General features: G+C 38.1%; 2 protein-coding genes across 2 annotated transcripts; both read right to left on the reverse strand.

Moving 5' to 3' along the window:
* Window positions 1–2,864: 2,864 nt before the first annotated feature.
* LOC150078897 (uncharacterized) lies at window positions 2,865–4,748 on the reverse strand. Its single transcript, XM_090383993.1, has 3 exons — window positions 4,631–4,748; window positions 3,573–4,285; window positions 2,865–3,016 (listed from the first exon to the last, which is right to left on the reverse strand). Exons 1-2 carry the CDS (start codon window positions 4,640–4,642, stop codon window positions 3,590–3,592), a joined length of 708 nt encoding a protein of 235 aa, XP_090240119.1. The 5' UTR covers window positions 4,643–4,748; the 3' UTR covers window positions 2,865–3,016; window positions 3,573–3,589.
* Window positions 4,749–18,630: 13,882 nt separating this feature from the next.
* LOC150078898 (uncharacterized) lies at window positions 18,631–21,252 on the reverse strand. Its single transcript, XM_090382882.1, has 3 exons — window positions 21,241–21,252; window positions 19,157–20,711; window positions 18,631–18,809 (listed from the first exon to the last, which is right to left on the reverse strand). The coding sequence occupies exons 1-2, from the start codon at window positions 21,250–21,252 to the stop codon at window positions 19,173–19,175; spliced, it is 1,551 nt and encodes a 516-aa protein (XP_090239008.1). The 3' UTR covers window positions 18,631–18,809; window positions 19,157–19,172.
* Between the last annotated feature and the right edge of the window lie 2,691 nt (window positions 21,253–23,943).

A 23,943-nucleotide genomic window follows, 5' to 3' on the forward strand; every position in this document is an offset into this window, starting at 1 on the left:
AGATTCATACTTCAGAACTGTCCATTATATTCTCAACCTAGAGCGATTTTAATGTCTGTGGTTCCAAACTTAATGGGGAACAATATAAATATCCTAGTTGAACAAGGAGGTTTCCTCGTGGAATACTTATGCAGTTAAACTTCGCCCATTGTATGTAATCTAATTATATATATTGGTTTTCCTGGTTGTCAGGAATTCTGAGACTCTGAGCACATTTAAAACAAGTGATGTATATATCCGATTTATATAATAATTAGTTTCTCGGTGGTACTGAAGATAATTTGTGGAGGTTTCTTCACTTGACATCAAGATCGCTGGCATCCACCGATATTGCACTACTCCGATGGGTGCGGAATTTGTAGAGTTTGGCACGAACAGATAATGTAAATCCGGGCCTAGACAAGGGCGTCAGACAGTAGCTGCCTTGTATTGGCGTTGGTGAGATGGTAATACCACACACATGTTTTTAGGCATGCTTCGTACAGGTTCTGCGCCAGAACAGAATAACTAGGTGGAGATGGGCTTTTGCCTCGAAGCCACTTTCGATTCTGGGATACACGTACGCAAAGCAACAGGAGGTCACACATAACACAATATCTTATATATGTATATTAAGAAGGTTTCTTAATGTATATAAAATTGTATATATATCTTTTTGTAAGTTCTGTATATAATAATTGTGCGTACAAATAAATTAAAAATGTGTCAAAAATATTCTAATTTGCTTAATTCCCAAGCCATTATAACTTTGGAAAATAAATATTCTGCTTTAATTTATTTATTTCTAGAGAATATACTTTTAGGGAAGAAATATAATCATACGACTGCTGTGAGTGAACTATTAGAAAAATAAGTACATTCGCAGCAGTTAAGAGCAACAGTATCAGTAAAAATATAAACTGTGGACATTTTTCCCAAGCAGGATATTCTGAAGCAGTGTTGTTGTTGTTAGGTTTTAGACCATATCCATGACACTATCATTTCTGTATCACTTCCGACAGAATGCAGTAGTTACACCACTGAATTATATGCCATAAAGCTTGTTCTGGAAAGCATTTTCCATCTCTCAATCGAAAAGAGCATAATCAACCAGAGCATAATCAAACACATACTCCTGAAATGCACCTTGTATAACAACTCCCGTCTAATTTCATTCACAAATCTCTCAAAGTAGCAGGAATTGTCACTTAGCGATATCATAGACGAAAATTCAAACCTTATAGAATTTTTCTTCTTTCTGAAACGAATAGGTTAATACAATCGTTTCTAACTGCTTCCATAGAAGCCAACAAAATTACTATTAACTACTATGATATAGCCTAAGTAGCCTTTGCACCAGAAAAATCCAAGCAAACAACAACTTAGACCATAATGCGCCGTATATATGATGTCTTTAATTTTTGTATGTGGTCTATTGTCAATTTATTCCTTTTGTGGACAAAAAACTAGTTTCCGGGAGGAAAATCCATGCAACCCACGCTTCAGACTGACTATCTCAGGCGTGGGTTATACGGTTTTTATTTTTTTTCCACTTCGTGATAGGGCTCATAAAAATCGCTCTCTTCATTAACGTGATTCGAATCCGGGCCTTTTCCACCCAATGTGCAGAGGAAATACAAAATGGAAGATTATGTTCTTCGCATCTATTTAATCAACGTTTCAAATTAAACGTACACAAAATCGAACAAACACAACTGTTTATTCCATGTGGATAAATTAAAAAAAAAAGAGCCAAACAAACCAAGGGTAAATGTCACGTTGGTGTCCATCCCAAAGATCTAGAAGAAAAATAACAGTCACCTTGGCCTAGTTTAACTTATTCCTGAACCGATAAAGACGTAATGTTCTACGTGGAAATCATTATGATCGATTTAATAACAAGTAGTCCTCCTGGTGGCGAAAAATAGACGAGAATTGAACTCGTGCTACTGGTTGACAGTTAATGAGTATCCTTAGGCTAAAAGGGGAACTTAAGAAAGCTTGTTTTTGCTTGTTTATTTGTTAGCTTCAATATGTAACTGACCCTAATTGCCAGAGATTATGACATAGCAAAACTACACCAGTTATATGCGATCGAGACCAGTTATTATATATTTGGGCTGATTAATTATCGAAGACTTGAATACGTAATTGGTTGAAAAGGGGGTCTAAGTATAACTCTTTTCAATCGCTTGTGTAAAAGATTCGTAATCATTGTTTCAAAACAGGAAATTTGCTTTCATTTTTTGTTTTTATTTGAATTACTGTGATCGTAATTGTCATTAACATTTTATCAAATGTTTCAACTTGAATAAAGCCTTAAATTTTTCTCTGATTAAAATATCGAATTTTAAACCTTGGTTTGTGGTCTATAACCACGAAAAATTATTCGTTTATATATAAGTATTTTTCTCTAGCAATTTGTGTTTATGTAGATGTTTTGTTAGCGCAGTTGATACTATTGCGTCCTCCCTAAGTGGAAAAAACCTGGTTCCAGTCCCATCGATGAGAGGAGGAATTTTTGTGGACCATTTCCACAAGTAACTCAACGAGTAGCTGAATTAGTTGGTCCCAGGCGAGGGTAGCGTGGTTTTTTCTCCCAGAATATCCATAAGATAATAATAGGAAATTGAAAAGGCCACAACAGAATAATGTCTGATCGTGCAGTGAATGCTGATGTCAAATTCCAGGAACTAGAGAGGATGTTATCAGTATTGAAATATGATTATAATAATGGAGGCGATTATGAAATATGAAAAATCGCTGTTCTACTGGCTAATAAGAGTTGTGTTTTTAGGTTTTTAAACTATATTTCTGTATTACTTCCATGGTGGATGCTAAAACCTTGAAGAAGTATACTAAATAAATTTTCATTACTAACTGAATTAGAGAAGAATGTAATCTTTATTATTTTCTTTTCTTTCCAAAAAAGACATCGAATAGTTTCAAAAAGAAAATACTGTATTGGCTGTTTCGGTGGAAATTTTCTTTAAATGGAAGGAAGGCTCGTCAGAGATAGATCTTGGCAATGTTTTTCCTGAAAAAAAAGAAATATATATTATACAAAATTCATACAAGATCTATATAATTCCTTAAATATTATGTGCCAAGACTGTAATAAAAGAATAAACAACAGTCATCCGAATCGAAATGCAAAATCATAAATCGAATGTATAAAATTTATAGAAAAAATTTTGAATTGCCCGAAAATTTCTTTTATACGTTCATCTTATTATTTCCAACACTCTGATAATTCTGCCTTATTGCTGAATTATTATCCTTATAAAATCTGCTGATAAGTTTTGTTAACTACTATATCATTTTTACACTTTGATTATCATCTTTGTTTTTATCTAATAATTATTATTTCATTTCATTTTTTCTATTGTATAAAATTGATGTTAATAAAGAATCTTATTATTATTATTATTATTATAAACACGCTAATTTTCTAAAAGTTCATTAAACCGAGAAATCAGGTGAAGTCACATTGTATATATTTCCTGAATAAAGGAAATCCTAATGTTGAATTTATGTTAAAAACTACAAAAGACATTATATTCTAGTCATTTTGAAATTATTATAACAATTACCTCTCTGGGTTTGCTGTCTATATGTGCTTGTCATAACCATATTTTCCGTAGCCATACTTGCTGTGGTGAGGATAACCATTACCATAAATGCTAGAATAAGAGTAGGGATAGCCACTTCCATACACTCCACGATGAGCCCAGCCCGCACTGCCATAGCGACCATAAGTGCCCAAACCACGAGATCCATAGTGATCAGAACCATATGCTCCATATCCTAATCCATGTCCATATCCTAGACCATGCCCGTAGCCCAAACCATGAGATCCGTAGCCCAAGCCATGAGATCCGTAGCCGAAACCATGAGATCCGTAGCCCAAGCCACGAGATCCGTAGCCCAAGCCATAAGATCCGTAGCCTAAACCATGAGATCCATAGCCCAAGCCGCGAGATCCGTAGCCTATGCCATGAGAACCGTAGTAGCCAGAACCATATGCTCCATAACCTAGGCCCTGTCCGTAGCCTAAACCGTACTTTCGGCCATATCCCAATCCATGTGATCCTAAACCATAAGCTCCGTAGCCTACACCATGCATTCCATAGCCTAATCCATAGGCTCCATATCCAGAGCCGTATTTTCGATCGTAGCCTAATCCATACCCCAGACCTGATCTACCAGAGTAGTCTCCCTGCCAAGTGTTTTTGTATCCAGCACCGTAGTAACCGGTAGCATTACATAGAGCAATCACCAGCAAGACAAAAGCACAAACGGCAGCCTATAAGAAAACAAAATAAATTCAGTATATATACATATATATATTTATAAGATTTTCTATTTATTTAAACCTAAACGCTTTCCTATATTTCAGAAAAGTTTTTCTTAAAAAGCCAGGATTCACAGTTCATAATTAAAGTCCGCTCATTAATATAGAAATAGGAATGGCCACCTATAGCATCCACTTGGTACAGCAGCTGAAATCATCAAGCATCTCTAATATAATACAAGAAGGACACGACAAATTTGCTTTTGTCCAAGTATTAATCTTATCCAAAGAGAACTTAACATTATCATTTGCGCCGATAATGAAAAACTACGCACCCAACTATTGTAGTTCACTTACCACAGACTTCATATTTCTCTTCTGGTCTCTATGGGTGGGTTCTTGGCAGTTGGTGCTGGTCTCTTTGCTGGAGACAATTGGTAAAGATCCCCGGCCTACTGACCAACTTTATACTTTCTAACAAACGTCCTTGAAAAGGTAGAATTCCCTCGTTTAAAATTCTGTGATGATCCCAAAGCGCCACTTGTGACCGGATGAGTAGGTTCAAGTTGTCACGCGAGTGATTTATATCCCATTCAGAACTCACTCTCTCACTGTCATCGTTATCCCAGTCTGGATTCCTTCCGCATTATGCCGCGATGATGTGCCATTGAGTGCCTCATCGCGTACATATGTGATGAGGGTAACCGGCTGCCCCCAAAGCAAACTAACATCCCATAATGTAGAAATAGGGATACATAAATGCAGGCAATGCTACTTTATCGCTTTTATGATTATCTATTAAAGATAATCTAATTTTTCTTAAGTGGTACAAGGATGGTGGAGATTTTATCTGCTGGCACGAATCATGATCCATAAAGGAAACCGCGTCATCCTCCTCCTTGTTAACGTATTTTCGTCACGTGATCGAAAATATTGTTCCAGATGTAATCCTGAACCTTTCATTTTTATTAGTCATCGGTGAATTCGATTATTCGGAAGGTAAGATGTGAAGCTATTAAATTAATCGACAGTGAAACGACTTTTTCTCTCTCTGATGAGACCCATTAGGCAGAAAATATGACTGTTCCACGTGTGGAGTCATTATACTAGGTGTACAATATGCCACGTATGACATCCTAAGAGAATAACGAGTTAAAATAACAGGAAAATATTTATGAAGTCACTTCCTGTTCTAGGCCGAACTTCTTGAAACGCAAGTACGATGCTTAATTGGGACAGGACGACATCAATATCTATCAAGTAACATTTATCAAATTTTAATCTGCAATATCCATATATAATGCGAACATATCTCAAGGGAAGTCGTCAAATTTTGATGATTTAAAAGTTGGAAGGATGATTAACGACCAGAATCAGACCATTTTTGCTTCGAAATAACTTAGATCGTTTGCTCAAATGATCTGAAAAATGATATCTTAAGTTTAATTCTTCTAATTGTAAGGTTTTGCACCAATGGAACAGAAATTCAGGAGTTACTGACAAGCTGAGGAGCGGATTTGAATCAAAATAGCTTAGTTCTGATCGATATCCATCCATAGTGAAGTGAAGGCATTTATGGATGAGTCCTGGGGTTTCTGAAAACCGACGTTTTAGGAAGCCGCGGTTTTCGTTTTTTTTGTTGTATTTTATTATAATTTTTATTATAGTAGAGAGTGGTTCGTAAATAAGCTTAAGATTCTTTGCCAAGTCACCAGTTGTTAAAACACCATAAATTCCTGCTTCATCTATTACTTTTCTTTGTTTGCTTTTTCCGGATCACTGCATAGATTGCTTTTTGGATCTCCTGTTTTAAAGAAAGCCTCTTGTTTCTCTCTAACTGGCTCTTCGTGCAAAGTTGGCTTCTAAGTCTTAATAAAGTAGACTTTGTAGGACATTTTTAGGACAAATTTGTAGAACACATTCAGGACAAATTAAAAACTTACACAGCTCTATCAGATTTTTATTTTCACAATCTTACAAGCAAGTTTGAAAGTCACGGAACACCTTTCTGATCATATCAGATCCAATTTGAGTAATTTTTTTCCATTTATAACACCTTGAGAAATAAAATATTTCCGTCATTGCAAATAAGCGCTTCAACAGCAACACTAGCGGGCGATAAAGTGCTTTTTAGGTTTGACAATATTTCAAAATTAACATTTTTGATCAATTTAAATGCATTTAATTCTTTTAAAGCGACGATTCTATGATTTTTAACACAATTTATCTCACATTGACAAAGGAGTTCAACAAGGAGACACAATATTTCCGAAGCTGTTTACTGCTGCCCTCGAGGAAGTGATGCTGCAAAGCATCCTTCCAATATAGCCTCAACAAATGATCTAGTCCCATATCCTGATTATAGACATAATATACGAAGAACATCTATGGAACAATGGACACTTCTGTGGAAAATGCAAACAAATAACAAGCTATTTCAAATAAAACCCGAACCACAATTATGGACCTCTAGCCTTCGTAAAAATAGAAAAGAAGAAGTAATCTTAGCCAGAACCCGAATAGGTCACACTCACCTAACCCATCTATATCTGCTTACAGGGAAGGATCCTGCTCAGTGTACGCACTGCTGGCAACCACTTACAGTAAAACATATACTTGTTCAATGTAGCTTGTTTAACAACGCCCGACGAATGGCTTTTAGTTTCTTCTCAGATCTGCAACAACCTCTGCTCTCAATAGCATCATAGGTAAAGAAGCAAATTTCTGTAAATTCTTTCTCTATTTAAAACAAATTCAAATGTATGACCGTTTCTAACTGCTGTACAAGCAGTTCCTGTATGTCAAGTCAATTGATTTGGGAGGTGCAATATGGCCTAAGTTGCCCTTGCACCAGAAAACACAACAAAAATAGATGTTCGAAAGAATTTAATAATTTTTCCTACCGTATTTAAATTTTCATGAATTTTTAAATAGCCGTCAACTACAATGTAGTGCCCTCATGGGTAGCACAAGTTGGTAGAAAGGAGTCAATGTGAATGGAGAGTACCTAAACCATTCACGATTTGCAGATGACATTGTGGTCATAAGCCACGATCCCAAAGAATTAGAGAAAAATCTTAATCAGTTATGCACAGCTAGTAAGGATTTTGGACTAAAGATGAATATGGCTAAAACAAAAGTAATGATGAACAAGTATGCCACGGAAAGGGAAGTAATGATTGAAGGAGCAGTAATTGAAAAGGTGGAGTCATATACTTATCTGGGACAATTATTAGCTGTAATAATGATAAATGGCTGGAAGTCAAGAGAAGAATAAATTTTGGATGGATAGCATTTAGGAATTATAGTCACATACTGAAGAGCAATATCCCAGTTTGTCTGAAACGTAAAATAATGAACCAATGTATACTCCCCACCATGACTTATGGAAGTGAAACTTGGGCACTCACCAAAAGAATGGAAGAGAAGCTGAGAACTATACAGCGAAGAATGGAACGAATTATATTGGGAATCAGACTGTTAGATAAGAAGAGAAACACATGGATTAGGCAGCAAACTCAAGTAAAGGACATTCTTATCAAAACTAAAGAACTAAAATGGTCTTGGGCAGGACACATAGCTCGAAGACATGATGACAGATGGACTAAGAAAATAACAGAATGGTACCCAAGAAAAGCTAGAAGAAAACCTGGAAGACAACGACGGAGATGGATAGATGAAATTCATGAGTTTGTGGGTAGTAAATGGATGACGATTGCACAAAACAAAAGGAACTGGAAATTTCTGGAGAGGCTTTCATCCTGTAGTGGATTGGTAATGGCTGATGATGATGATCTCACATTGGCTCAATTGAACTCCATCTTGTATTGACTTTTAATGTTAGCTTAATTTTTTTCTTTCAATGAACTTTACGCTAAAGGAAACTGTTCTTAACTGGTGATGTTCGAAAGAATTTAATGATTTTTCCTACTGTATTTAAATTTTCATGAATTTTTAAATAGCCGTCAACTACAATGTAGTGCCCTCATGGGTAGCACAAGTTGATAGAATCGCCGTCCTCCCAACACCGGGTGGAAAAGATCTGAGACCGAATCCCGTCGATGACAAGAGGAATTTTTGTGGGCTTTTTTCGCAATGTAGCTTAGTTAGCTGGTCTCAGACGAAGGTAGCAAGGTTTTTTTTTCCGGAAACGTGGATTTTTCGTCCAGCAAACAGATAATCAACCTCAGAACACACGCAATTTACAGCCAATATACTGGAATAAGGCCCCGGGTGCCAAGCGTTCCGTGGCCATACAATTCTAGTGCGTCTCTAAAAGCGTTTTCTCTAAAGAGCTTTTCAGGGTATAATTCTGTTTTTTTTTTTTTTTTGTTTCAACAACCGTTTTTCTTCATTTTTCTATCAAAATAGCTCTTTCGCACTACAAGAAGTAGGCAAAGGCCCAGAAAGGAAAACCATCTGTTTTTTTTTTTTTTTTTTCTAGTAGTACTAACTTATTCACTCAGCCGCTTAGCCACCTTATGGCACTGCTCCTGCCTCCCCGTGGCGGGGCCGAAAACTTGTGCGGTAAAGCAAACCCCCAGGCCAAAAGGAGCAAAACATGGATTTTGAAAACTTCCCACCGATTCAGACTGCAAATCCAAATTCAACGGATTTGCACCAACCGAATGATGACAAAACCAACCGAAAGAGACTGAAACTTCCCTAATAGAATATCCAAGTTTCCTAATACTGCATTCCTTTACGAACCAGGCCCTAGGCAATCTATCGCCATTCCTCATACAAAAGTATCTGGAAAATGTAGCAAGTTCCCCGAAAATGGTGCGCCGTCTCAAATCTGGCGACCTATTGGTTGAGACTACAAGCTCTAAACACTCAGAGTACCTTCTCAAACTCACAACATTCAGTGGAATTCCAGTTAAGGTGTCACCACATGCAACACTCAATACCTCCAAGTGTGTCATCTCAAAATGGGACCTGATGAATGTCTCAGAAGAGGAAATTGTCAGCGAATTGCAGGATCAGAAGGTCACACAAGCGAAGAGAATTATGAAGAAAGATGGCGGACTTATTCCAACTCGCAGTATCATACTGACATTGAGCTCACCCAGCCTACCTTCATCAGTGAAAGGCGGGTATTTGAACTGCCGCATTCGCCCGTATATCCCAAACCCGCTAAGATGTTTTAAATGTCAGAAGTTTGGACACTCCCAAACGGTATGGCGAGGTGATGCAGTGTGCCCTAACTGTGGATCGAAGGAACATGCCCAAGCCGATTGTAAATCGCAGTCCTCACTTTGCCCTAATTGTAAAGGCAATCACCCAGCCTTCTCTAAAATATGTGATCAGTGGAAATATGAGAAGAAAATCCAAAAATACAAGATAGAAAAGAAAGTCTCATTTTCCGATGCCAGAAAACAATTACAGCAACTAATGCCGATGCCAAAACGTACATATGCCGACGCTGCTCAAACATTTCACTCAATATCAGTTCAAACAGATACATCAATCCCGCCAAGCATCTCTATTTCTGAATGAGCTCGAACTTTACTCTCCACTGTACCTCAGTCCTCAAAGCAACAGACTTCAAATAGATCTAGTAACACACCAGTCACGATACCACCAGTTACTCATGCAACTCCTGTAAGATCTAGTCAAGCAGAAAACTCTGATCCCGAGAACAAACAGCATGCTGAATCTTTCCTTATGGACACAAATGAGACTTGCTCTCAAGAAGAAACGACAACAATTCTGGATATCCATCCAGAAGACGAAATAGATGCCAGACCAATATTTTCAAAGAGAGACAAAATGAAAGTTGACTGCCCGAAACAGACTTCCAAAAGGCAGACAGACACAGCTTCTTCATTTAAATCCAAACAATGAAAAACATCGTCCAATGGAACTGCAGTGGCTTTCGCAGCAATATCGATGACATCCACGAGATAATTACGCGTCATAAACTAATTGTAATCTGTTTACAAGAGACATATTTAACACATCAGCTGTCTACCTCGATAAAATGTCGATACCCAAATCAAACCAGGGAAAGATCACTCTATTCCGAATAATTACAGACCCATTTCGCTCACCAGCTGCTTAAGTAAAACCATAGAAAAAAAAACGATAAACCGTCGACTAACATGGTTTGTATCTCTTGATTCCCAAAATATGATCTCTGACAATCAATTTGGTTTCAGACAACACTGATCATCCCTGGATCTCATGATCAAAGCAGAAACAAAAATCAGGAATGCTTTTATCCAAAATAAACATCTCATAATGGCATGTCTCGACAGACATAGAGAAGGCCTTTGACACTACACTACTTGGCGGTTTGCCTGAGAGATCTTCATTCTCTAAACCTGAGAGGACACTTAGAAGAAATTCTGTATTTCATACAGAATTTCTTACAACACAGGACCGTTCAAGTTCGCTATCGGCAAGTCCTTTGGAAAACATATATACAAGAAGAAGGAGTCCCTCAGGGCACTGTACTCAGTGCAACTTTATTTGAAATAAGAATAAATCATATGACCAAAAATATTCCCAACGCTGTAAATTCATACCTTTATGCCGATGATCTGACGGTCTCTTGCAGCTCGCAAAACATGAGCTTTATCGAAAGGCAGCTGCAAACATCTATAAATAATATTGAGTTATGGATGACACAGAATGGTTACCGACTATCCCATCAGAAATCAAGAGTCATTCACTTTTGCAATAAACGAAAGATGCATCCAGATCCAGAGGTACACCTAACAAATCATCCCATCACGTTTGTAAATAACATTCGTCTCCTTGGTCTGATTTTTGATTATAAACTGAACTTCTCAGAATAGATCACACATCTAAAGACTGCTTGCCAGAAAAAAATGAACTTACTATGAGTTATCTCTTTTACATCATGGAGTGCAGATCGTTACACCTTACTTCACTTGTACAGAGCCCTAATCAGATCTCGCCTCGATTATTTTGCCCAAGAGTATGATTCTGTTAGGAAAAGCGTGCTAGCATGTCTTGCCCCTATTCAACATTCTGCCCTCAGAATTGCTGTAGGCACTTATAGAACATCGCCGGTACAAAGTTTTTATATCGAAGCCCATGAACCTCCGCTCAGCCTCAGGAGAAAGATGTTACTTCTGAACTATGCAGCCAAAATTCAAAGTCTACCTACTGACCCCATTAGGACAATACTTAATTTTCTCCAGTTCCCAATGTACTACAGAAATAAACGTAGAGCACCTCAGCCGACTGGCATCAGATTGCAGGCTTTATCACAAACCTGGAATATACATCTTGACAAAGTCCTCAAAGATCCAAACAGTTCAGATCCTCCATGGTCCTTTATTAAAGCATCCTGTGACAGCTATTTCCTAAACTGGGGAAAACATTCACTAGCAAATACCAATATACAGCAACTCCATACTGCTCACACACAGAATTACCCAAATTTTACGCAAGTATACACTGATGGATCAAAGTCTGGGAGTGGAGTCGGTGCTGCAGCTGTCTTTCCCTTTAACACTATCTCTGCTTCACTTCCCACCGAATGCAGCAGTTATACAGCTGAATTATGTGCTATCAAGCTTGCCTTAGAAAACATTCTCCATCTGTCCATCCAAAAAAGTGTAATATATAGTGACTCACAAAGTTCACTTTCGGTCTTGCAAAATTCCTCCTCAGCAACGCATCCCTTAATAAAATCTCAGGTGATGCATATTCATGATCACAAGCAAGTAATCACCTTTTGCTGGATCCCAGGCCACACTGGGATATCAGGGAATGAAAAAGCAGACTATGCAGCCAAAAATTCATCCAACATGAATGTTTCACCAGATTACTACGTTCCATATATAGACTACAGATCCCATATAAGAAATACATGTAAGGAACAATGGACACTTCTATGGCAATCTCAACTGAATAACAAGCTCGTGAAATAAAAGCTGAACCACAGTTATGGGTTTCCAGTTTTTGTGTAAACAGAAAGGAAGAGTCACCCTAGCCAGAGCACGAATCGGGCACAGTCAGCTCACCCACATTTTCCTTCTTACAGTAAATGATCCTCCGCAGTGTACGCACTGCAACTCTCCTCTCACAATAAAGCACATTCTCGTTGAATGCACTTTATACACTCAAGCCCGAAAAGCCTCATTCAGTAATCTCCAAAATCTTCAACAACCTTTGACACTCCGCCATCTCTTAGGTAATGATGTAAATCTCCCGGGATTTTTCTGCTTTTTAAAACGGGTATAAATGTTTCTAACTGTTCCTACAGACGCCATGTGACCTTCATCTCGTTTATAGGGGCAATATGGAATAAGCAGCCCTTGCGCCAGAAATAACCATATCAAAATATGGCCTTAGTCGCTGATGCTCCTGAAACCGCACTGTAACAAAATCTTGAATGTAATCAAGATTAACAGCAACATACTCGTCATAATAATGTTCATCTCCATTACCTATCTCTTCCGTGTCATCTTCAATGCCAATTTCGGATAGTTTTGCTTTTTATAAAAATTATTGCAAAACAGCCAAATGAACAGCGTGATTCGTGCATATCTGAGGTTCAGATGGACATTCTCGTCCATATTTTTGCGTATTTTGGGCCTCATCGTGGTTATTCCAGCAATATCATTTTTAAATCTCGGTCCAAAACTATCTAAATTATTTACTGCATTGTGTGCGCCAGGCTGCAACTCAAATCTGGCAGCAGACCATTCTCTTCTACTATAATGCATACCTACCGTCCTGGTGTCCCAGATCCAGCGAAAGTAAGGGAACTTAGTGAAACCATTTTGAAAATCCAGAAGGAATCCCACCATCTTTGATTGATTTTCACCCCCTGGCTTATTCTCTGGATTTAAAGAATAAATCCAGAGATCCATAACCATCCTTTTTCGCGAATTTGACAGTTTTTACCCATTATGCTCAATTTAATATGGATGGGAGGCAAAAACGTTTTTCTGTTTGCGAGAAGCTGATTCATCATATTATTTATTTATTCATGTTTCTACGTTGAAATTCTGTCTAACAGAGTATTCAAGAATTAAACTCACTTTCAGCTCAGCACAAAAATTCAACGCGTGTTCGCTGATACCATATACGACAGAGCTCAAGACTATCTTTGGCTCATTTACTGCCATCAGGACACTTCTCATTTATGCCCAAATGTTAGCAGATATACACTCCCTGATCTGAATTGTGACCACTCCATCCGTAATGGACTATGACACATAGCTTGCAGCATACTAACAGCTTCTTACGCTACAGTAGTGGTAATTTGCATCTGGTCGTGCAAGTCAAAGTGATAAAGTAGTAATAGGACGTCACAAAGATATCACAAAGATAAAGATATCACAAAGTTTCAAAATGGTATGATTGGGGGAGCTCGTGCGTCGGCTACTTCCATATCGGAAACGGTACGTCTTGTCGGGTGCATACGGTCCACTGCGGTTAAGGTGTATAAAGAGTGGTGCCGAACGAGTCAAACCACCTCCCGCCGACAGAACTGTAAAGGATTAGGCAGGGTGGATGTTCTTGGCGAGTGAAGGGTGCAGCGCGTTGTACTGGCTCAATGGTAGATCACTGTGCGACAGCTGACATCACAATACTATAGAATGCAAAAACAACATCCCAAATGAAGATGTACAGCACACTCAGACGTATGGGTTTCACAGCATACGACCCAAGAAACACTCTCCTCACCAGTGATCATCGTAGATGGAAAATACTGTAGGGTCAGTAACACGCTTCTTGGACACTGAAGGACTGAAAACGAACGTCGGGTGATCTTAATATCATAGTTTGGTTTGGTTTTTTGGTTGCCATTAGCTCTTAGGAGACCATGCGCACTCTGCCACGATGCCTTTCTACCGGTCCAGAAACAGGTTCTTCCAAGACGATAATGAGCTGTGTCATCGGGCCGCACTGTGAACGAGTAGTTCGAGGAACACAGTAAACATAATCCCTAGCCACAGTGGTATTCCAGGAAATGAATGTGCAGATGATGCTGCAAAGCATCCTTCCAATATAGCCTCAACAAATGATCTAGTCCCATATCCTGATTATAGACATAATATAAGAAGAACATTTATGGAACAATGGACACTTCTGGGGAAAATGCAAACAAATAACAAGCTATTTCAAATAAAACCCGAACCACAATTTTTGACTTCTAGCCTTCGTAAAAACAGAGAACAAGAAGTAATCTTAGCCAAAACCCAACTAGGTCACACTCACCTCACACATCTCTATCTGCTTACAGGAAATGATACTCCTCAGTGTGCGCACTGCTCGCAACCACTTACAACAAAACATATACTCCTTGAATGTAGCTTGTTCAACAGCGCCCGACAAACGTCTTTTAGTTTGGTTTCAGATCTACAACCTCCTCTCAATGGAATCATAGGTAAAGAAGCAAATCTCTCTGAATTCTTTCTCTATTTAAAACAAATTCAAATGTATGACCGTTTCTAACTGCTGCCAAGCAGGTCTTATATGCAAAGTCAATTGATTTTGGAGGCACAATATGGGCCAGGTTACCCTTGCCCCAGAAAACACCAGAACAACAACAAAAGTAATTATATCACCCATATTGACTTGACTCCAAATTCACCTGACCTCAGTCCAATTGAACACCCGTGGTACGTTTTGGAATGGGAAGTGAGGCGTATGGACACGCGACCGTCATCTATTCCGACACTGGAAAGCCTTGTTGGCAGCATGGTTGCAGATCCCAGTCCACGGACGTCTTCAGACATCTAGTGGAGTCGATGGCTAGGCTAATAGCGGCTGTTATCCATGCTAACAGTGGCCCAGCACGGTATTAGGCAGGTGGGCATAATTCAGTGATCGCTCAGTGTATATGAAGCGAAAATATTTATCTGGCTCAAATGGATTTGATGGTATAGTGCACTTTAAATTTTAGTCAAAAACCTATCGGATGTTACTTTTCAAGTAATCAAGCGATATCAGTACACGACATCGCTTGATTATTCGTTGAGTAATATTTCCCATTTTACTTACCAATAGCTGCATATTTGAAACTTTCCAACTCTAAACTTTCTGAAATGGGAAAATTCAACATTTTATCTTATTAGTCGACTTTTTAAAGTGTAACCTTGTTCTGTTACTCAGATAACAACATTCAACACAAGGGCACGTCTCTCAATGTACTTCTGATCTCTACTAGTAGAGCATGGTAGAGCAAACTATTGTTTGTGATGCTGTCCGTTTTATCGTTTGCGGGAGGAAAATCCAAATTGCAGGAAGAGAAAAACCAATTCAGCCAAGAAACGTCCCTCAGTTTTGAGAATCGATGGTAATTGAATCCAGAGCATTTCAACAGGGCACGAGGGAGCAGTATCCTCATCTGGTGAGGTACTACCGAGTCCACAATGCACTTCAAATTAACAGAAACAAAAAATAAATTTTTGTTTGTATTATAGCGATGGTCAATTTGTACTTTTGTCGATCCTCTTGTTCGTGGCTTGGTTTCGCAAATAGGCTATAAAGGAGCACGCTGAAACAGTGAGATCAACACTTCAATGTTTCATAAACAGGGTTCAGTCACGTAAATGGACGACTGTTATTACTTGCCAATGTCAACTCGCGTTTATTTTATTATTCATCAGTCAGCAAGAAGAGTACCTACATCCTACAATCAGCTTCCGTGCTTTCTCGATGATGGATCGTTACACCGGCCACTACTGCGATCATGGAACTTTTTTTTCGTGCATTCGCCAGAAGCTTCTGCACGTCAACACTTAAAAACAATAAGAATCTTCCTCCATAAGAGGAACTAGATGGGGTAAAATTACTGTGACAAACTACCTCCTTGTACAGTTAAGGTCAAGAGATTTATATTCTTGCGTGGGATCTTTTAGATTATTTTTTGTGCGTGAGAGTGTATTTGAGAATGTAAATCATTTAACCATACCTTCGAAAGTCGATGCTAGACAAGCATCGACTTTCAAAATACAAGATCAAAAATACTTATCCATTTATAATTTTCGAAGTCTTGTGTATAACGCATACTTCACTCATCTCTAATAATTATTTTGGAATTGATTTTATCAATGATGGAAAGGCTTTTCATCAACCGAAATAGCTACTCATCCCTATTGTTTCCTACCTTCACTATTATCCACGCGTGACAAAGGGTGGTCTTCATAACCAACAGTACATCCCAGCAACTTCCCTCTGTGTCATTTCGTGACCTACGATGTCGTATTGTTTTAGGGGCCACCCTCTAGATGATGTAGTACGGGGAGGAGCGTGAAATGATCACGAATAACAAGCAGCGTTCAGGGTGTACCTGCCTATGCCACTATTAACAATGTAAATGAGCGGTACGCTGGGGTCAAAGGGGGTCTGTGACATCCATTCATTATCAGCCAAGGTTAGATGTGACCGTATATCTCGTGTGTCGTTAAGATCCTGTTCGTGACAGTGAGGCACCTGGAGTTCCGCTAAAATGATTGCAAATGTAATTTTTATACTATAAAAAAGGGAACCCGTCGAAAGAGGCAGACATCTGAGACTGCGAGTGAAGGCAACACTCCAATTAAAACAACCGCTTGGAGCGGCATTGATGGATAAATTAGTTTTTAAGGTCTTGAAGTTCCAATACTCGTTGAATTCATGTTACTGTACAGACAATCAAACACATTTAAAATTGGCTTGTACAATAGGCCATTTCAATATTGGCAATGCAAACAAAATCATTTCAGCACACGTTGGAATCATAATGGCCATCAGTAATATTTATAGAAAGCTTTATAGACTTAAGAGGAATTCAAGAGAGTAGATGAGTTCATTATATCTCGTCTAGACTCACGCTTTAATAGCGAAGCATACCTAATCCCTCTGAAAAATGGAGATCTCAAATACGTTTTAAATACAAGGGCAGTAAAGGTCTTTAGAATATACTAAAAAGAATATAAAAATTAAACACTCATGGTCTGATATTCCTTGGCGTTATTTTAATACAACTGAAACCATACAGTCATTTTTATGGTTGATTATACAAAATTATATTATTTTCCTCTTCAATGTGTGCACCGAAATTACTGAGAAGTGCTACACTGACATACTTTCCCCCTTCCTCACTTCATTAATTGGTTCTCCTGACCTATTTAAAACTGTGAGATTGCCAATAGAAGCGTGGATAAGCAGCTCTTCCTTCCCACCAGATTCACGTGGAACTAATAGTGGACTTTCTCGACGCAAGATTTCTTTTTGACTGAAGTTGCACCATGAGGCAAACTGAACGAAGTGTTTCCGAAGCTTGCAGACATTTATCCATTCTACATGGGCATAAAAGTGCGAAAGACAATGAACGGCGCATGCTTTTGGTATTGAAAGTATTGTGAAACCATTTATAAAGCAGTGGCAAATCCTTGGCCAATTCCTATCCCCAAAAAGGTATCAGTCTTGTATCTTTGATTTGTTGTATATAGGAAATCGCATAATACTTTGATTGTGGAATAAAATTGAAATACTTGTAAATAAAGCTCGTTTTCTGCAACGATCGATTCCCTAGTTTTTCATCCTTCTTACACATCCATTTATCCACAATCAGGCAAAATATGTAATTACTGAAAAATATAAATTTATTGACTTTATGTTTGAAGATGGCATTGTGAAGGTATCATTCACATCATCCACAGCTGTCTGTTCTTGAAGAGTAATGAGTATTGATCATTTGCACCCATTTCTTGAGGTTTGCTGCTTCCCTTTTGTTCGCAGTACAAAATTGAAGTCGGAATAACTCCAACCGTCTTTTTATGACTTGACCGCTTTACGCAAGAGGCGATATGTGGGTAAAAGAACTCAACCCATCCACTGTAACATATTCTGTCATTCTCGGAGGCCATGATTCATTTCGGGAATGACCTTACCTTCTTACAACAACTGTCTGATCGCTCAAAATATCTCTCCTTCACATTAATTCATTTCCAAAGTGTTTTGAAATCTGCTGGAAACTACAGCTTCAATTGAATATTGGCCCAGAAATATCTAATGTATTAATTGATGTATTAGTTTTCTTCTCTCATGAAAATTGAGCAATCGAAGAGAATGGTAAAACACGATCGAGTTCAGTAAACTCGTACAAGTGAATCTTCTGAGCTTCAATCCACAAAACTTCAAAGTTGTTTTCTGTGATTGGTAATTTTATCAGTATTTCGGTTAATAAATAAATTAATAACTAATTGTAATTAATTATACGTAGATCATTTGCTTATGTTCAGTATGGTGCTAAATATTTTTGGATTTGTGACCTTTAAAACAACATAAAGTAAAAACATCCAAAACCAGTTTAAAGCCTCAGTGTTGTGTAATTTGATTTTAAAATGTGCATTTATCTATTTTAAAGAAACAGTTCCACATTTTTTTAAAATAAAAAATATTTTATTTTTTGTAGAATTCAGAATACAGACTTCGGGGAAATGGAGTGAGGAGAGAGGAAAAATAACGGGTTGGTGCAGGAGTCAGCCGGCCGAGAATAGAAGAGACAAGACAATAGATGAGTCTGGATTCTTTTGTAGAAATGGCACGGTATAGCCATCTGGAAAAAATAAACAAATAATAAACAAGATAAGTGTACAATTAATTGCATATGTGTGGGGTTTGATATTAGATATTTAATTTTAAATAATTTAAGAAATTATAGGTCAATGATGAATAAATTATAACGAATGAATAATTTTATCTCCATCTTTTACTTAATATTAGCGCAGCAATCGATTACAAAAACGATTATAAAGAAACAATTCCATTATGACAAAGATAAGTTAGTGAATATGAGGTGGAAATGTCAAAAACAACAATAATATCGATATACACACTATACTTTCAAGATTAACGCGAATATTATGCTTAACTAATACTGTACAGACACAAAGAACTTCTTACTTTTCAGAGAGGACGTCTACTTCTTCTTCTTGTCGAACCAGTAACCTCCATAAGGACTGCCGTAGGAGTAGTCATAACCTCCGGAATAGGGATATCCAATGCCATAGCCAAGACCTTTACCACCTCCGTACAGGCCTCCTAATCCACCATAACTGTAGCCGTAGAGACTGTGATATGGATAATAGTAGCCGGCGTCTCCGTACTTGTGGGCGAGTCCCTGGTGACCGTATATTCCGTGGTAAGGATATCCTCCAGCATAGTCTTTATAGTGACCTAGACCGATGTGCTTGTCTTTGTAAAGGCCAGAATAAGGATAGCTGGACCCATAACTGTACCCATAGAGACCATGATAGGGATGATAGCCATGTCCACCATGCAGACCACCAGCATAGCCACCATACAGAGCACCAGCATAGCCACCATAGAGACCACCATAAGGATAGCCTTTAAGATGGCCGATGCCACCGTAAGGATAGCCTTTAATATGGCCGATGCCACCATAATAAGGATAATCTTTAACGTAAGGCTTGTGTGCATAAAGATCGCCACTGTAGTGGGGATATCCTTTGGCGTGATGACCGTAGTAACCAGAATAAGGATAACCACCATATCCATAGCCATAGATAGAAGATATTCCATAGTGAGGATACCCTTTACCATGCCCATAAATGCCGGAATAAGGATAGCCAGCCCAACCAGTAGCAGTAGCAGTAGCAGTAGGAGTACCAGTACCAGTCCAACCAGTACCAGTCCAACCAGTACCATAGTATGGATAACCTTTGTGGGGAACGTAATCGTAGCTCTTTGCTCCGTAGGCATATGGGTTGCCGTAGTAACCATAGCCTGTACCATAGAGACCACTGCCCAAGCCATATCCAAGACCCAAACCATAACCATATTTATGGCCCAAACCGTATCCAAGACCATATTTATGATCCAAACCATATCCTCCAAGTCCATAGCCAAGACCATATTTATGACCCAAACCATATCCTCCAAGTCCATAGCCAAGACCATATTTATGACCCAAACCATATGCTCCAAGTCCATAGCCAAGACCATATTTATCGCCCAGACCGTAACCAGTTCCATAGAGACCACTGCCCAAGCCATAGCCATATTTATGGCCCAAACCGTATCCAAGACCATATTTATGGCCCAAACCATAACCAAGTCCATAGCCAAGACCATATTTATCGCCTAAACCGTATCCAGTTCCATAGCCAAGACCGTATTTATGGCCTAAACCATAAAGACCATGTCCATGTCCATATCCGAGACCATATTTAGCACCTAAACCGTAAATACCATAACCGAGAGCATATTTATTACCCAAACCGTAGGCGCCGTAACCGAGACCATATCCAAGACCATATCCTAGACCAAGGCCGTGAGCATCATATCCAAGTCCCGAACCATAGCCAAGGCCCAAACCATAGCCTCCATATCCTTTATGTGCACCATAGATGCCATAATATGGACTGCCATAATGGCCATAGTATTCATGGGCGGCTGCTAGGGTAACCACCGCTAGCACCAACAAAGCAAAAGTAACCTAGAATAAATAAAAAAGAAAAGTCATGAGCATTTTATCATTTTTATTATAGATAACAAAATTTCTACTAAAATATTTTTATTTTTCTTATAAAAAATACATGAAAATATAAAGAGAAATCAAGAAGATTCCAGCATTCGCTATCTGACTAAAATACCATTCCATTACTTAAAATAAATAATTCAGTAAGAATTTAAGATTTTATCCGAATCTACAATTACAATTATCAATTACAGTGTACTTTCAAGATATTTTAGATTATTATTTGTACGCAATTTTTAATTTGCACTTAGTCTTTGCTAAAATCATTATGAAAACTCTAAAGGACCAGCCATAGTTCGATGGCAGTCAGCACGTGAATCCACACTATAGCACAAAAATTCAATGATTCAGCTTTTAGCCGATGGACTCATTTAGGAAAAACAATGGAGCCACAGTTATTTGAAGCATGAGAAAGGTACGCTTCGGTCTTGCTGTCTCTCAAGTACAATTTTCACTGTTAAAGCGGTAGGAGATTGAATGCACTTACCATGAGCTTCATTTCGGCAGGTACCCGGCTGTTGGGCACTTGAAGAGCTACATGAGCTACCAGAACACTGAGGGCTTTTATATAATATCCCCGAGTGTCCTTGATATTGTTTCGCTTTGTCAATAATTTACAACTTGAGTCACCGTAATCCACTTACAAGCATTTCATCCCACAAGCTGTCTGTGCCATCCATTCATCCTTCAGACACGTGTCCGTACAGTTCCTGGTATGCTCTGCATGTCAAGTGACGGCACGTGACCTTAGTCCAAATACGCTGATCTGCGACCTGGAATATCACGGAAAGGCTACTCGTCAGACCGCATTCAGTTTCTATAAATTTCAAATGTATGTAGAATAACGAAGCCTCATACATCATTTCTCGGTTATATGGGTGGATATTCTTCTCAGAATGGCCAGAATTAGGCCACTTATAATACAGAAAGCGCACCGTCACCTTCTACACTTTTCTTTGCCTAAACTTGAGTAAATCTTTCGCAATGCAAAATGAATATAAATTCAGCGTAACCTCTATGAAACAAGCCTAGCAGGATATGTTCAAGTGCTGAGCAGAGGTTAAATAATTATCGTAATATGCTATAACCGTTTCTTGAATTTGTCGTCCACAATCTTGTTTTTATAAGAGACTAGCTTAAAGTTCAAGACTAAAAGCTAGAAACGAAATCTTATTTTCACGCTTCTCTTTAAATTTGTAAGCTCAAAAAGGTTCAGTCTAAAAGTGACAAAGAAATATAATTTTCATACTTTCATTTATTCATTTTCCTAATGGGTTTTCGAAAGAAATTCTGTATACCGTTATACTAATCTGTGGATATTATCTTATCATTTAATGTAAAGATATTAATAACATATAGAACTTCTTTTGAGACTGACTTTCTCAGCTACAGTTTGCTAAAATTTGTTCCCATAAGGACGAGATTCGAACCCACACTTCTTCCATGTTAAAAAGAAAGGCAGCGATTGTAATCATGAGATAGCTGTGAGGGCAGATGTAGAGATTCTAGCGGCTAGGATAGTGTCCTTGTTCCATGAGTAAAGCCGATGAAAGTTTTTGGCATGGTGGTTCAGTTAGTCATAGCGCTAAAAATACCCAACAGGACCTTCAAATCTTAGAGAAGGAACCTTCACATCCACAGACAAGGATCTGAAGTTCCTTTTGTGTATAGAATCGAGTTTTAATTCCAGCAAGAAGTTAACATCGTTACTGCTTTCCCTTGCAACGTTTTTGTTTGTGGACATTGAATGGACATACCACTCCTGAAAGAAAGATATTCGCATAAGTGTTCAATATTTTTAATTAGGACGAATGAAACGTTGGAATAAATTGTACTGTAAGAAAAAATCCCTTCAAAAATCCATTGTTTTCATTTGTCCAGCAACGAGACTTGGCTCCAAAAAAGAGAGTTTCTGCTTCATTTGAATTTATTATGGGTAGCTATACCCATTCGCAATGAATTCAGTATTTTACAGCATAGTTAAGTAATTATAACGGTAAGTGGTAGGAACTGTTGATTTTATTGCAGGAGCAAATTCTGGAGCTAATGAGAAAACTAAAAGTCAGAATTAAAAATTGAAACTACAATGATCTGATTGGCTTAGGTGCAACTCAATTAGCGTGCATCAATTTAAAAATAACATAAATTTAACTCAAAATTAATTAGGCTATTAATGTTTCACTATCGAGCGAGAGGATTCTTCTACAACGAAACAAATCATTTTTACAATTTAGCATAATGGAGGTGAAATAGTCCAATAAATCAGAAATGTGTGCTATCTGAAAATTAGTCACGTACACAAATATCTTTTGAATAGTCAAAAAACAAACAAGAAAACTTGGGTTTTATGTTAATGTGTCATGTGATCGTGGTGGTGTTCTAATTGGTCAATCATGTCCAATCATCGTCTCTGCTTCAAAGAACCACACACCATCATTTCTTTTAGGACAGTCATGGACTCTCAGATTCCCACGCGCTTACACTATGTTCATTAACTTTTGTTGAGAGATGTGATGTTGCCTTTTAGCAGAACAGAACCATTTTAAAAGTAATTAAAGCTTGCTTTCGTTTACGTAGCTGATCATTTTTATTGTAAAGTTTTGCCAGTCGTTCTGTATCTTTAGGGTACCCCAACTGGGAGAGGATCGAAAAGTAAGAAAGTTGATATTGGTCTTCAATTTATAGGGTTGTTATTTTTTTTTACATTTGGAGAACTATTATTCCATGGAACGGAAAGAGAAGAAAACATCTTGGCAAGTGTGGAGCTGAACCCTAAATGAATACTGTCCAGCTGAAGCACATGTTCGAACTGAAGGAGAAAAGCGGATTTAGAGATGCTAATGCAGGAAAAACAGCTCCCACAAAAATGTCTGTAGTAAGTGATCGTAAAAGGGAACAGTGGAAATTGTATATGTTTATGGACGACTAACCGATAGTTAACTTTACTATTCTCTTTTAGAATGAGTTGAGAATATTTTTGGAAGTTTTAGGGAATCTTCACAGATGTGGAAGATTGTTCTGTGGTATGCTGATTTCAGACGATGCTGGGAGCAGAAAAGGAATACCTTCTGAACAGAAAGAAGAAGAAAACCCGCAGACGTTGTATTTGTGCCAAGAACGTTTTTAGGTTAAGGTCACAACCCACAAATTAAAATCGCTTCTTCCAGGAATTTGGACATTATTGAAAATG

The sequence above is a fragment of the Mastigoproctus giganteus genome, chromosome 10 (genome assembly GCF_048544385.1).
Source record: "Mastigoproctus giganteus isolate SK-2022 chromosome 10, ASM4854438v1, whole genome shotgun sequence".
Lineage (NCBI taxonomy): Eukaryota > Metazoa > Arthropoda > Arachnida > Uropygi > Thelyphonidae > Mastigoproctus > Mastigoproctus giganteus.